The sequence below is a fragment of the Pimephales promelas genome, chromosome 1 (assembly GCF_988280905.1).
Source record: "Pimephales promelas chromosome 1, fPimPro1.hap1.1, whole genome shotgun sequence".
NCBI classification, from domain to species: Eukaryota; Metazoa; Chordata; class Actinopteri; order Cypriniformes; family Leuciscidae; genus Pimephales; species Pimephales promelas.
In genome coordinates, this window is record NC_142769.1 from 47,414,057 (window position 1) to 47,429,235 (window position 15,179).

At 38.2% G+C, this 15,179-nt stretch overlaps 1 protein-coding gene across 1 annotated transcript; it reads left to right on the forward strand.

The window, feature by feature from the left end:
* The first annotated feature begins 8,689 nt into the window (after nucleotides 1-8,689).
* Nucleotides 8,690-11,824, forward strand: LOC120470164 (thialysine N-epsilon-acetyltransferase). The gene is made up of 6 exons (XM_039659618.2): nucleotides 8,690-8,896; nucleotides 9,422-9,473; nucleotides 9,573-9,656; nucleotides 11,228-11,329; nucleotides 11,407-11,447; nucleotides 11,567-11,824. Exons 1-6 carry the CDS (start codon nucleotides 8,834-8,836, stop codon nucleotides 11,738-11,740), a joined length of 516 nt encoding a protein of 171 aa, XP_039515552.2. The 5' UTR covers nucleotides 8,690-8,833; the 3' UTR covers nucleotides 11,741-11,824.
* The last annotated feature ends 3,355 nt before the right edge of the window (nucleotides 11,825-15,179 follow it).

Consider the following 15,179-nt stretch of genomic DNA (forward strand, 5'->3'; position numbering starts at 1 on the left):
TGACTCTCCTATTCGACCTTGTTTACCAAATGAACAAATCTTTTTTCGTGTCATTTGGTTCATTCAACGAACGAAATGAACGAGTTGACTTGGGAAAAGATTTGTTCATTTTGATGAACGAGTTCGAATAGGAGAGTCACGAACGTGCATCACAGAACAGAGCAAGGTGACCATGTGAGCATATAAAACTTAAACTTTATTAATCGTTTAAAGCCCTTTGAACAGTTTGCAGTTTTCACTGAAATGATCTTTTGGACCTTGAACCGTTTGGTTCCCATTGAAGTCCATTATATGGAGAAAAATCCTTGAATGGTTACATCAAAAACCTTAATTTCTTTTCAACTGAAGAAAGAATGACATGGATATCTTGGATGACATGAGGGTGAATAAATTATCAGCAAAAGTTTTTTTTAAAGTGAACTACTCCTTTAATACCTGAGAAAATGAAATTTAGTCCTAAAAAGCCATGTCTATAATTTATAGCAAAAAAATCTGGCATTAATTCGATCTCAAACATATTCATTAAAATAAGTTATTACTCAGCCACCTGCATAAGTAATTACTCAGCTAACTGTGTAGCCACATTGGTTAATGACTCAGCCACATCATTAACCAATGTGGTTAGATGACAATTTTGCGACAGGACGGTTTCGGGAAACAGTTGTGACTAGTTGATTTTTATTCAACGATGCATCCAACTATGGTAGTTATAAGACTATATACGCTGATTTCACGCAGCCGTCATTTTGAAATGGCTCCAGTGGGAAGAAAACCGGAAGTGTCGCTTTAAATCATAGGAGTAATGTAGAAATTTGTTATTCTAAAAATGTACATACATTTCTTTCATAGTTTAGACTTTATACAGTGAAATTTATACAATTATAAATACATTTTTTAAATATATATATTCAGAAGCAGGAACGAACTATATTGTATATATCCTATATTGGATATTAACATCTAATAGTCTAAATCGCGCCAGCAGCTTCAGGTTGGTAGTCCAAGACATTGTTGTCTATTTGTACTTCCGGATTCTTCCCACCAGAGCCTCGCTTTTGTTTTCAAAATGGCAGCTGCGTGAAATCAGCGTATAACTATAGAAACGACTTGGATGTCAAGTTTCTCAGAGGGGCCAGGAGGCTGAATCTGCCTCACCCCCACACAGCTCAATCCTGGGACTGGTCCACAGTCCCGAAGTCAACTCGTGGCCCCTGCTCACAGCAACCAACCTTCTGCCTCTTTTGCTAAAGACCAACTTTATGCTAGCTTTGGCTTCGGTCAAGCAAGTTCGCCAGTGGACGCATCTTGCCTCAAGTTTGGGCCTAATGACAGTAAAGTTAAAGTTGTCCTTGTACTGAGAAGAGGCTTTATAGGGTTTTCGGCTCTCCCTTCCACTGAGGATGAGCATGCGTCACACCCATGCCCGGTTCAGGCCCCCAGGGTGTACAGAGGAGCTATTTGTGGGCTTCAGAGGCTGCTCGAAGGGGCTTCCAGTCACGAAGCAGAGGCTTAATCGATGGATAGTGGCTGCCCTTGAGTTTGCAGTGCCCTATAGGAGTAAGGGCCAAATCCATCAGGGGAATGGCCTCATCTTGGGTTTGGTCTAGCGGTGTGTCACTTGCTGACTTCTATGCAACGTTTAGCTGGTCCTTGCCATCAAACTTTGCCAGGTTTTACCACCTGAATTCTCCAGCTATTCAGGCACGGATATTGTCTGCCTAGCCAATCCCCTAACTCTGGGGTCTTACTTCTGGTGGCGTCATCCCTAGACCAAGCCCGTCTTACTGGACATACTTTAAAGTCAGTCTCCCTATAATTCTTGTTCCAGTTATCTCTAGAAACCGAGGTTACGTTTGTAACCGAAACGTTAACATTATAGTTGTCTTGGTGTGAACGGGGCTTAAGGGTTTTATGATATTTCATGTTTTGCTATGCTTACGTTGAAGTGGTTTAACCTGTTTTGCATGAACGTCTTGAGTTTCACAGTGCTTATTTATTACCATACTTAAATACATGTTTAAGGAATGATAAAGGACAAAAAATGACCGACATAATGCCAAATCTTTTTGCCAACGCCCATTAATATAAACCTCAGGGATTTTAGGGGTCGTTTACACGACACGATTTTTTCAACTAAAAATGTAGTTTCAATATATATCAGTCCCTCCAGGATTTCACGATTTTTTTTTGTGATTTTTGCGATCAAAATGACTGATTTTGTGGTGGTAATTTCCAAAAATGTAACATTTACCATAATAGTATTCAGTCCTTCCAGGAAAACGCGGAGTTTTTTTTGTGATTGTTGCGGGCAAAAATTGATTGATTATGCGGCCAGTTTTCTTTAAAAATGCGATGGAATATGTGGGATATTTATGCAATTTTATGCGATGAAATTGCTGGAATTTGCAAAAATTGAGGGAACTTGCAAAAATTGCGGTTTGATGAAAAAGAGAAAAAAGTGATTCCCCCAACATCCTGTTAATATAAGAGTCATTTCTTATTACTTCCTTTGATAAACAAGCATACTACATCATAGAAAGTGCTGGGAATATTTAATTTCTCATCTTGTTTTATTTCAGACTGTAAGAGTGTAAATAAGGTGTGGCCCCTTTAAGAGCTGCGCGCTCCCTGTTGAACTGTCTGCAGTGTTATATGTGCGCCTCGAACACCCCATGTGTGCGGGTAATTTCTGTTTGATGCTACTACTTTTATCTTATGTTGTTTATTAAGTAACGATGTGACAGTAGAACGTTCGACAGACAGTTATACGAGTTCGATTTGTGAGATGTCAATCGCCTCCGTGAGTCTGTCTGGCGTCGCGTAATTGCGTCACTTCATAACGTTCCCATGGAAACAGGGGGAAATGGCTGCTCTTATGTGAAGCAAACGCAACATTTTTCAGCTTTCTGCTAAGATACATGTGACTTATTTTTTGCAACGAAAATGCGAGGATTATGAAATTATGCAAACCCCGCATATTTTGCACGGAAATCGGCAATTTATGCGGCGAAAGTGCGGCGTATTTGAAAAAATGCGGCCCCCGTATAAATATGCGGACTTTTGCATTGAATTCAGCGATCGCATAATCGCGTTTTTCTGGAGGGACTGATATATAATTCAATGAATAATTTTGACGCATTGTTTTGGCCATTCATTTACACAACAACGGCTTTTTTGGGGGCCTTTTGAAAATGAGTTTGTGAAAATGGTGACATCATACGCATGTGTATCAGGTGTTCAGTCTATAAGCGTGTTTTGTTTCTTTACAATGACATCGCCAACTACCGGCGTGAGCATGAATAATTCAGCGTTTTTTGTTGTTTTCGTCGCTCCGTGTGAACAGGGATCGTTTCGACAGTTGTCGACTGTAGCGAAACTTTTAAAAAACACAAAGGAAAACCATTTCCGTTTTTAGTACATTGTTGTCGTCTACCCAAAGTCATTCTGTTAAAATACAGTACGATCAATAAACTTGAATTTCAATATGAAACAATCAGGCAAATAATGGGCCTTTTTTTCTTCAGAAAATTTCTTAATATGTGTATAGTACAGCACTACAGCACTCACACTATCCAAAATAATTCCCTCAATGTTCTTTCTTGTTGGCGTGAGAAGGTGTGTGCACACTGTGCATGAGTTCCTCTACTCATAGTCTTCTGGATGTGTAAATAACACATGTACTAGAAAATGTACATGTTTGTTTTGGCTGCAAACACACCCAGAAGAGCAGCTATTTCTGCTCAAAAATACTGCATAGAGGTCAGTTTAGTGTGGCGTCCACAATAAAATAAGGTTTTACCTATAGCAGATGTGGTTTAGATGAGGAAAAATCAAACATTTCTGAATGGCTCACTCACTGACTGAAACGGTTAATGTCTGGTTAATGGCTGGACGGCCCGACGCAACCAGCACGAGTCACATGATTAATGCGTCTGGACGCTGACGGCCAACGTTTATTTCCTCACTCAGATACGGCAGCGATGACAAACAGTTGTTCTTCTCCTAATATGGGAACGAGGGACGTTAGTCCTGTACACTGAATAACAGATTCCCCCCTCTTTCGTTACTCTTGAATTCTCTTGCGGCTCAGTTGCATCAGCTAGATTATGAGCTCATTTCCCTTTTTTATCTGATCTATATAAAAACAAACAGTAGTGATCAAGCTATTAAATAACTTGGTTTATTGTGCTTGTTTGACAAAAACGCAAAGTATCTAGGTATAGTAGTAATTGTACATGAATATCCTCTATAGGCCAGAGTTTTTGAATGTTTTAGATTATACAGCCCTAATATGTATAATATTCATATATGACCATTCTATGTTTTCATAAAGACACAGTTTATACTGTAAACAATTAATAATTACGTTTCTGAGGTTAGTTACTATGTTTTTTATACTCGTAGTAGGCCTACTGTACTGTTATTTGATTTAATATATATTTAAAACCTTTTTTAATTTATTCAAATTAAGTAGGCTATTTATTTAGAATGATAATTATTTTTTAATATACTGTTTTTACACTTTTTCTTCGAGGGGTCCTTGGGTGCCACTCTGAAAATATTATTTCATTATTATTTCTTGCTTTAATTATTATTTTTTTAAATAAGTTGAATCATGCCACATTTAAACTAATGAAAGCACCCCCAAAAAGATACTACTATAGTAGCAGAAAAAGAATGTCATCACGTCATAGACTAAACAGGAAAGGAAGACGGTTTCCTGCTCAACACGAGGAGAATGCATTATAGTATACAGTATATGGCTGCAGATGATGTTATTCTGGGTGTAGACAGTTGTTATTTGTGCACTGTTTACATTTGCATTTAGTGTAAATTTACATTGTTTGCAATTACTGTTAAATATCAATTACTTTCACTGTTTGGATCAATCACATTCTGCATGGTTCTCGCATCCCATGTGAAGAGTGACTGGGCCTCTGTTCTTCCATCTGGTGCTCTTTATGAGGTGTGTATAAAAGGACTTAGGCTACTGTGTGACGTCAGGGCCGTTATTTTTCCATGAATGCATGAGTTTTCTTAGTGTTAATGTCAATTATATAATGGTCCTTGGCGCTGTACTGGTACTAATGAGTCTATATGCCGGGGCACCATGTTGCGTTAAGAAAAAAGTTTTAAAAAGTTATTTTTTTGCTCTTTCATGTCCATGTTGCCACACCTTCTGTTAACACATCTTTTGATCCCTCACAGGTCCTCTTTACGTCAGTGTTGTCCTTGACATTTCGCTCAAATTGAGATGTTCAGTGTGTAGCCCTAAAAGAGAATTAACCTTTTCCAGTCATGGTTTTCAATCCTAACCATAACTTTCTGAAATGTATGGATTTGTGAGGAAATTATAGGTCTGTGGACGGTTAACATTACTTGAAAAGAGTTTTACGTTTTGTTTATTAATTATAGTTACACCCCAAATATGCATTTCGAAGTCAATGCTTTTGCGTTTGCTCACAAAACTTTTGTGTTCTTTCCAAATGAGCGCAAAGTTTCTCAGGGGAATGCAAAAGATTTGCCTTCACAATGTCTCTTTAGGGGCTCCGTACTAAAGACTTCAACTATACACAGGAAAGTTGATGTGTTCAAGTTATGTCGGAAAGATTGTATTTACGAGTTGAACGCACATGAATGCCACCACAAAGTCGTAAATACTAGTGGGAAGCTCAGGGTTTCCTTTGATCCCTGATCTTTAGGAGTTGGGGGCATGTCCATGAGAAACATGGCAGAATACCATAATAGGATTTTAGCAGTGACCATATTTATACCACATTTAGAATATATTTAGGCTAGGCCCTATATACAGTGTATATATATATATATATATGTGTGTGTGTGTGTGTGTGATAAAGGTGAAGTTACATGACCAGCTGAACTTCCCAACTCGTAAATACGAAATTCCCAGGAGGGATTGAACGCGCCATGTGAGTTGACGAATCAGACAACATTGTAGAAGTCCTTACAAAGCAACTCGCAACTTGTGTTTAAAAAAACATGTGGCCAATTATATAGCCTAACTGTGTAATTTAAAAACAAAATCTATCAAAACGTTAGAAATTTAAATACTGTGGTGAACCTTCAACTGTTAGCCTACGTTAAAGTGTCGATGTGTTATCTATCTTTAATAAGATATAACACGTAACCCATTTTGTCTGAAGATGTTGCTATTGTCTGGTATAAGATGTTTTCGTCCTCACCGGTCCATTCAGCATTGCCAACTCAATTCTATATAAATTTATACTAGCCGTTTCCGTCAGAAACCCACGCGTCATCCCGTCGAATGGACAGGAGCGCGCGCGGTCATGCGGTTGGATCATTCACAGACGTCATCCTCATGAAGATCATGAGTCGCTGATGGAAAACGACAGCTTTTGCCCCTCGCCTGCGTTAGTCAGCCTCAGACAACGGTTCAGTCAGCAGCGCCCATTACTTCAACGCTGGAGCTGTTTTGAGTGGCACGAGGCCAGTTTCTGAGAGCGGAATCTGAATATAACTGTTCAAATGAAAGCATCCCCGCCCTGTCCAGTAATGCCTGCGCCAACGAATCTATATTTAGCAGCACAAACTCTGAAAATACAGTTTACACCCCTGAGTTGAACAGCCACTTTGTGGTGTGGAATCTGTGGTCCTATTGATTGCAGGGCTTGCATTTATAAATGAGCTAATGCAATAATGAATGAAAAAGCTCAAGGAAAGCTATTATATCATATTATGAGCTGGCAATGTAACCCTGAAGTCAATATGATTATAGACACATGCAATTTTGGTTATTTTATAGATATATTTATGTTGTTATATAAACTATTTAGTCACATAATATAGTCTACTTTATTTACAGTATAGGGTAATAAATAAACTGAGAGTGAAAGGCATTTGAGATTACATGCATTAGGCTAGTTTCTGATAGTTGCAACTTGCATGAGAAATAATGTATTAAATGACATCTGGAAGACTTGTACTTAATAAAAAAAATGTTTTGTTCAAGGTTATTCAAAGCATTAATATTGGTTGAATACATGTCATATTTGAATGATTCATGAAAGAATGTTTGAGGGAGAAATAGTTTGGTCACTGCATCAGCACAAGCTAATAATTAAACCATACGGTAAACAGTGATGTTACAAGTAGTAATAATGAAAGAAACTGTTAAAAGCTCACTGAAGTGCCTTGAAACACGCATTATTCAGTGTGTTGACGTAATGAAACAGGAAGAGAGGGCGGGACCCTAACAAAACTGGGGGTTGGGGTGAGGGTTGTGTATAAATGAGCTTTGTATGTGTATCTGTAATGTACCTATGTTATGTAATGATTTTGCTTATGATTTGTCTTTTGTATTCTGTATTTATGTTTTTATGACCCGCTTGAAAATGAGATGATGCATCTCAAGAAGCTATCCTTTATAAAAATTCAAATCAACCCAAACCCTATCAGCTCCTCCCATAAAAAATAAATAAATAAATAAAAAGCCAATAGCGTTTCGTTTATATCACTGTTCGACTAGAGCTGTTGAGCTCAGCAAAGCCGCAGTTTCCTCCCAATCTCACCATGTAGAAAATAAAGGCCAGCACACTGAGTCCGAAATTTTTGTACGCGTTTTTTCGTATTCGTGATTCGGTGGTTCTGAATTGTCTAAACACCATTCAAACTGCTTGCTACAGATGCGAAAAACGCAGAAAATCAAACCCGATTCGATTTTTTTTATGACGGATGAAATTTTCGGAGGCAGTGTGCAAGCCTCATTGCCATAACGTGAGGTCGTATTTGTTTTTTGACGTGCGGAAATTTCGGACGCGAATTTCGGACTCAGTGTGCTACACTCTCAGAAAAAAAGGTACAAAAGCTGCCACTGGGGCTGTACCTTTTCAAAAGGTAAACTTTTGTACCCAAAGGCTGCATATTGGTACCTGGTACATATTAGCACCTAAAATGTAGGCTACATATTAGCACCTAAAATGTACATATTAGCTCCTGGAATGGACATATTAGCACCTAAAATATACATATTAGCACCTAAAATGTACATATTACTACCTAAATGTACATATTAGGACCTAAAATGGACATATTAGCTCCTGAAATGGACATATTAGCACCTAAAATGTACATATCAGCACCTAAAATGTACATTAACACTTAAAATATACATAATAGCACCTAAAATGGACACAAGTTTACCTTTTGAAAAGGTAGGCCTACAGCCCCAGTGACAGCTTTTGTACCTTTTTTTCTGAGAGTGTAGGGCCTTAAATGTGTGAACAAGTGACCGATTTCAGCATCAGCGTCTAAGCTGATCTTCGGCTTCTAGAGCATTTGATTGGACAGAAAATCTGATGACAATCTAAAGTGCAGAGTGACGTCATCAAAATAATTGATTTTGGGAATGAGAGACTAAGTTTTGAATGTTTATATCTTCTAAATACACATTTTGCCATTTTGGAGCACATGTAGCTTATAGATAACAGTAAGGCTAACAGCTATTCATACAAAAAAAAAAAGCCAAAAACGTCAATTCTGATCTGATTTCATGGGGACTTTAAATCAGCAGTCATGAGTCAGCTTTGAATATAGCCTACTGTACTGAAGAAATGTTTCTGTGGAAAAATCCTGATAATATACATATTTTAATCTACTGTATAAACTACTGCCATGATGATGACAGGACGATATAAGTACATGCAGATGGCGCTGTTTCAACTGTTCCGTCTCTAAGTGCCGCGTGAGAGTCAGGGCAAACACATAAACACATCTCTTCCGTTTCATAATATTATTCCACGTTGGCACACACTCAGATTTTGTTGCTCAGTGTGTTATTATTGTTGAACACAGGATGGACTTCACAATCCGGGCCGCCACGCTCGAGGACTGTAAGGATATCTCGCGGATGATTCTGGTGAGTCGAAGCGCCCGCGTGTCATACGCGTCGCGTGCGTCTATTTCTGACGATTTTAGAACTTAAAGAATTGGAACACTCATCCTCCGCGTCACCGACAGCATGCGCAGACTTTCATTATCCTCCAAACTCTGTTGTTTAACGTGTAATGTGCGGATAATGGCATCAGTGTTGATGACCGGTTTACAGTAAGCCACGTTTACTTTACACACTGTAATTTGACACTTTCCTGTCGTGAGCGAAGTGGACGGTGTCTGAAATGCTACAGCCTTCAGCTGTCAGCCGCGACTTTTGTGTGTTTTGAATGGTGGATCTGAATGACGTCATATTAAGGATGATGAAAATCAGATCATATCGTGTCCGCTACAATAAGCAGGCCAGTGTCACGTTATGGATTAAATGTACCTCATTATTAACACATAAATAAATAAAATAATTATACACTGTGCTGCTGTCAGAATAGTGAAAATTTGCCCAGCAAAATCAAGCCGTAAACTGTTTGTTTTGTTGAATCCCTTTAACTAGGAACTGGCAGAGCATGAGAAAGTTTCAGACCAGATCAAGATTACACAAAGAGGTAGGCATGATTGTCATATACAAATATAATGATTTGTTTGGTACCAGCTGCAAACAATCCACAGTATGAATTATTCCAATCATACAACTTTTACTATAGATCTGGAGCAGGATGGATTCTCCAAAAACCCTTTTTTCCATGGAATTATTGCTGAAGTGCCGGAGCATCTTAAGTCCAGAGATGGTGAGAAAGATGGTCCATCTGTGCTGCTCTGCATTTGGAGACACATTTGTTATCTAATCTGGGCATGTGTGTCATGTCTAGCCTGAGTGCATGGATGTTACATAAGCTAGTTTGCCATTTTATTCTCTGTTGCTTTACCTCTTCAGAGTTACACATATTTTCTAAAAAGGGGTCATGTCACAACATGCACATAAGAGGTCTTTGTACCAAAATAAAGCTAAAAAAATGGCTGATACACAGCAGTAAAACACACCATATTGCCAAAAGTAACCCTCCAAATCATTGAATTCAGGGGTGTTTATCAATATCTCTCCTCTTCCCCTCTATCCTCCATCCTATGACCTGGAAATCAATTGAGCTCGGCCATCTTGAAGGACGTCTCAATTCTCTAATTGCACCGCGAGTGAGGAGATTTCCTGAGGAGTTATGAGTGAGGATACATGGATGTATCCTACGCGGAAGTGTATAATTAATTTTAATGGCATCCTGGATCGCGTCAGAGGATTATGTTTGTTCGGAGCATTTAACTTCCGAATAACAAAAGTAGGGACAGTGTAATGAAGAGATCGTAAGGAAACGTTTGTTGAAAGTTTAAGCAGCAACTGTACTGAATCTGACAGCAGCTGCGTCACAAACCATAAGTAAATGATTTCATAATGCTTTGTCTGTAAATTACAGTATTTCAAGGAACATTAAAATAATAAAAAGAAATCCATGTCATGACCCCTTTATGTTAATTGGCATTTTTGTATGCAAATTAGAATAGGAAACAAATTAAAGGAGTAGTTACCTTTTGAAAAAACTTTTGCTGATAATTTACTCAACCTCATGTCATCCAAGATGTCCACGTCTTTTTTTCTTCAGTCAAAAAGAAATTAAGGTTTTTGATGAAAACATTCCAGGATTTTCTCCATATAATGGACTTCAATGGGAACCAAACGGTTCAAGGTCCAAGTGAGAGTTTCAGTGCAGCTTCAAAGGGCTTTAAACGACACCAGATGATGAATAAGGTTACTTATCAAGGACCCTTCGAGTCATGACTTGAAAAAAGATTTATTCATTTTAATGAACGGGTTTGAACAGGAGAGTCACGAACGCTCATCACAGAACACGGCGACCATTTGTGCTTATAAAACGTAAACTTTTTTATTTATTTTTCAAATGAGTGATCGTTTCACTTGATAAGACTCTTATTCATCATCTGGAATCATTTAAAGCCCTTAAAGCTGCACTGAAACTCTCATTTGGACCTTGAACTGTTTGGTTCCCATTGAAGTCCCTTATATGGAGAAAATCCCGAAATGTTTTAATCAAAAACCTTAATTTATTTTCCACTGAAGAAAGAAAGACGTGGATATCTTGGATGACATGGGGGTGAGTAAATTAACAGCAAAAGTTTTTTTAAAAGTGAACTACTCCTTAAGTGTCAAGCCAAATGTGCTAATGTGAAAAAAAGAGCAATAAAAGGAACACATTATTGTTATCTTACATATTGTTAGTTTACAGTGTTGTTTCTGAGTTTTGTGTTTTTATTTTCGCCATCAAGCTGACAGAAATGATTTTCTTTACAGGTCATACCAAGGTTGGTTACTCACTGTACTTCTACACGTACAGCTCATGGAAAGGTCGGGCTGTGTACATGGAGGATCTGTACGTGATGCCAGAGTTCAGAGGTAAGGAAACGACACCGTGTTTTTGAATATTTAAAGGTAACATAAACTGATTAATGAATTTCTGTGTGTATTTCCAGGGAAAGACATTGGCAAGGCTCTGATGGCTAAAGTCTCCCAGGTATGGGGAGTTTGTTTACTCAAGATAAATACAGCATGTGTGTTGAATCTGTTGCGATTTAGAAAAGTGTTTGTTAACTGTGCACAAGTTGACATGTTTGTGTTTATGATCACCCTTAGCTTGGTCTGGCTGCTGGTTGCACTCAGCTGAATTTCACTGTGCTGGACTGGAACAAGTCATCTCTTGACTTCTACCGAAAGCAGGGCTGCTGGGATGTGACCTCCGACCTCGGGTATCACTGCATGCGCTGTGAGGGTGATGCCCTTCAACACTTGGCACAGGGGGACCTTTAAATTTTGAAGCACAATGATTCCCTTGTCAACCCTAGTCCAGAGCCACAAGTAACAAGTTGTTTGATAAGCACAGGAAGAGAGTAATCTGTCAAAATATAGACTACATAACCATGCTCATCTCCTATATCAATTTTTTGACATCGGAGACGAGAAACAGTACAGAGAACAAATGCCAGCAAATGATACTGATTAATTTTACGTATTTAAATTGTGAAATCTGGCCTAACCAAAGATTCAGAAGTGCACTGTTGTGTTATTGGGAATCATGTATTGGACATATTATGACATTATCATTTTTCTACCAATGGAAAAAGTGGAAGTGAAATTGTTACTGTTACCTTTAGATGTTCTATTTAAATAGCCATTTTAGTGTTTAGCCATATGCGTCATGTAATGTGTACATTTGAATGTGTTTGCATAAACATCTTGTCTGTCTAGCTCACAAATCCACCTTATCTGAAAATATGCACAAGTAATGTTCTTAAACTGTTACAATATGGAAAATTGATTGGTTCACAAGAGTCACACAGCCACTCTAGAAGATGAAGATGTGTCTGTTTACGTTTTACATGCACAGATATGAGCCACAAACTGGAGAAATGCACTACAATTGTAATTATATTAAGATGAATCCTGTGTTATTGGTTAGTGGAAGCATGGTTGGATTTTGCTTTTCTGATTTTTGTGCATTTTGCCTTTTAGAAACCTAATATGTTTATATTTATTGCCCAAAGGTCTTTGGCAAGACAAGCCCGTGCTGTTACTGAATACAACACAAAACTGAACAACATACAACTCATAAGTACCTCAGTCTATAAATTTAGTTTAATGACCTGCTAGAGAGAAATTATTTTGTTGCACTTGTAGAACTATTGCTGCTGTATCCAATGTACTGTATATTATGTTCTTTCAGTCATCAATAAAAGTACATGTATGCGGTTTTTTTTTCGCTGCATGGGTTTTATAACTTGCCAAACGGCCCGTTCACACGAAGGACGGTCTGTAACTATATCGATCTAAATATAAAAGAAGAGAGCCCACAACATCAATAACGGTAAGACGCAGAGGAACAATATTGGAATCACTTTCAGAACGACTTTTACCTCCTTTCAAAGCTCATTGCAGCTGAAGTCAACAAAACTGCCGGACTCGTTTGGAGTAAACAGAAAAATTGTGCGCTGTTGTGGGCGCTAATTTATCATTCTTGGTGTGCACGTGCCTTAAAGGGATAGTTCACCCAAAAATAAAAATTCTGTCATTAATTACTCACCTAATGTCGTTCCAAACTTGCAAGACTTTCTTTCATCTATGAAACACCAATGAAAATCTTTTTGATGAAATCTGAGAGCTTTATGTTCCTCCATTGACAGCTACACAACTGACATTATGATGCTTGATGTTCATAAAGAGATACTAAATCCATATAAATAGTGGTTTAGTCCAAATTTTCTTTACAGATTGTATTTAGGCCTACTTTTATTCAAACATTCATCAGTTTCACCAACGAGTTTCGTTCTCGTGTTAAATTCAGTCTGTTCATCATATAAAGCAATCAAGTCTCATCAGACAATTTTAAATAGACCCATCAATTCTTACGGATTAGTTTTACGATCTCTTTATGAACTTTTTGAGGCGCCTGTGTCAGATGTGTACCTGTCAATGGAGGGACTGAAAACTCAGATTTCATCAAAAAGATCTTCTTTTGTGTTTCAAAAATGAACGACATGAGGGTTAGTAATTAATGACAGAATTTTGGTTTTTGGGTGAACTTTAAGCATTTAAAACAGTGTGATCTAGATTGGTGTTAACCTATGCAGCGCAGGACTAATCATAAAATAAGCTGCTAAGAGTTAATGAAATAATTAATACCACCAAAGCTCTCATTTAAATGAATTACAATTAGAGTGATTGTAGCTGAGAGGATTCACATTTGGCCTGCAGATCATCATCCCTACATTTGTAATCTGCTCAAACGCCATGATGTTGCAGTTTCCACACCTTAACCAACAGCGACATCAAGTGTTCACCCGGAGAAGTGATTAACGATATACCACATATACTGTAGGACTTTTCCAGAGGACTTTCTGAGGAATTATAGTATTTCAATGTTAACAACAAATGACAGAATAATTGTGAAGTACAAATTTTCCTTTGTTTAATACATTAAAATCTCTTAGGGAATTAAATAAGTAAAACACTGTGAATCAGATTTGCTCACTTTCTGACTCATGTCTTATTATGGGAGGGAGAATGGCGAGTAGGACTACACACGTCTTCACATTATTGCCGTTTATGTTTAGAAACAATGATTGGACTACTTCATTTTAGAGACCACAGAGGAGATAAAAATAATAACAGATTTTAGAAATAGCCCATTCAACATATTACATTTATGATTAAAAGATACCCAGCTCAAGCATATATACAATTTACATGAAAACATGCTAATATTTTAATAACCACTCCTAATGAAATAGCACACACATAAAATTAATTTATAGCCCTATATCACATAGCTTTATTGATCTTATGATTTCATCCAGGTTACATAAAGAATCCAAAATATGTATTGATGGAGTATTTCCTACAAAATAGAACCTGATATGTTGTTTAAACACAAAAAGATCATACTGGCATATGCAAAAACTAAGTATGCCAGCATATATATGCTCCAACATTAACATTACAAAACTAATGTTTGAAAAATGGAATCTTTAATTCTGGAACGTTGTGCGAGTTTACTGCAACAATGGAGTAGTGAACTTCACGATCCAGCGTTTAGTTGTTCCTGTTAAGCGATCATGGTCACAGTTGTAAACGACGGCTTTCTTTTTCCACGAGGGGTTTTGGCATCACAGCATTTGTTTCCAGGCGGATCGATGAAGAACGTGACACACACGTCTCCCGGACATCTTGTAGAATTTAACCAATCAGATCGAGACTTCAAAACTCCTGAAGTTCATATGCATCAGACGTTCAGCCAACTGTCCGTGGGTGTGACAACTGAGGCTGAGACTATGGTTGCAGAAGCTGCAGCGCCCCCAGTGGTGGTCGAAGAAGCTGCAGAGCCCACTATTGCCTTGCTTTTGGCTTGCTTAGTTGGGGACATTTAATTTCAACAATTATTGATGTGTTGTATTACTTTCATGTTATCACTGTGAAGTGGCTTTAATACAATCTGTATTGTAAAAAGCGCTTTATAAATAAATGTGACTTGACTTTACTGTGGTGGTCAGAATCTGCAGCGCCCCCAATGGGGGTCGAAGAAGCTGCAGCGCCCCCAGTGGTGGTCAAAGAAGCTGCAGCGCCACCTGTGGTGGTCGAAGAAGCTGCAGCGCCCCCAGTGGAGGTCGAAGAAGCTGCAGCGCCCCCAGTGGTGGTAAAAGAAGCTGTAGCGCCCCCAGTGGTGACTGAAGAAGCTGCAGCACCACCTGTGGTG

Coding starts and splice junctions, on each gene's coding strand:
- LOC120470164 (XM_039659618.2), top strand. CDS start 8,834: ATGGACTTCACAATCCGGGCCGCCACGCTCGAGGACTGTAAGGATATC. Junction 9,474..9,572: donor GATCAAGATTACACAAAGAG/GTAGGCATGATT, acceptor CTTTTACTATAG/ATCTGGAGCAGGATGGATTC. Junction 9,657..11,227: donor GCATCTTAAGTCCAGAGATG/GTGAGAAAGATG, acceptor TTTTCTTTACAG/GTCATACCAAGGTTGGTTAC.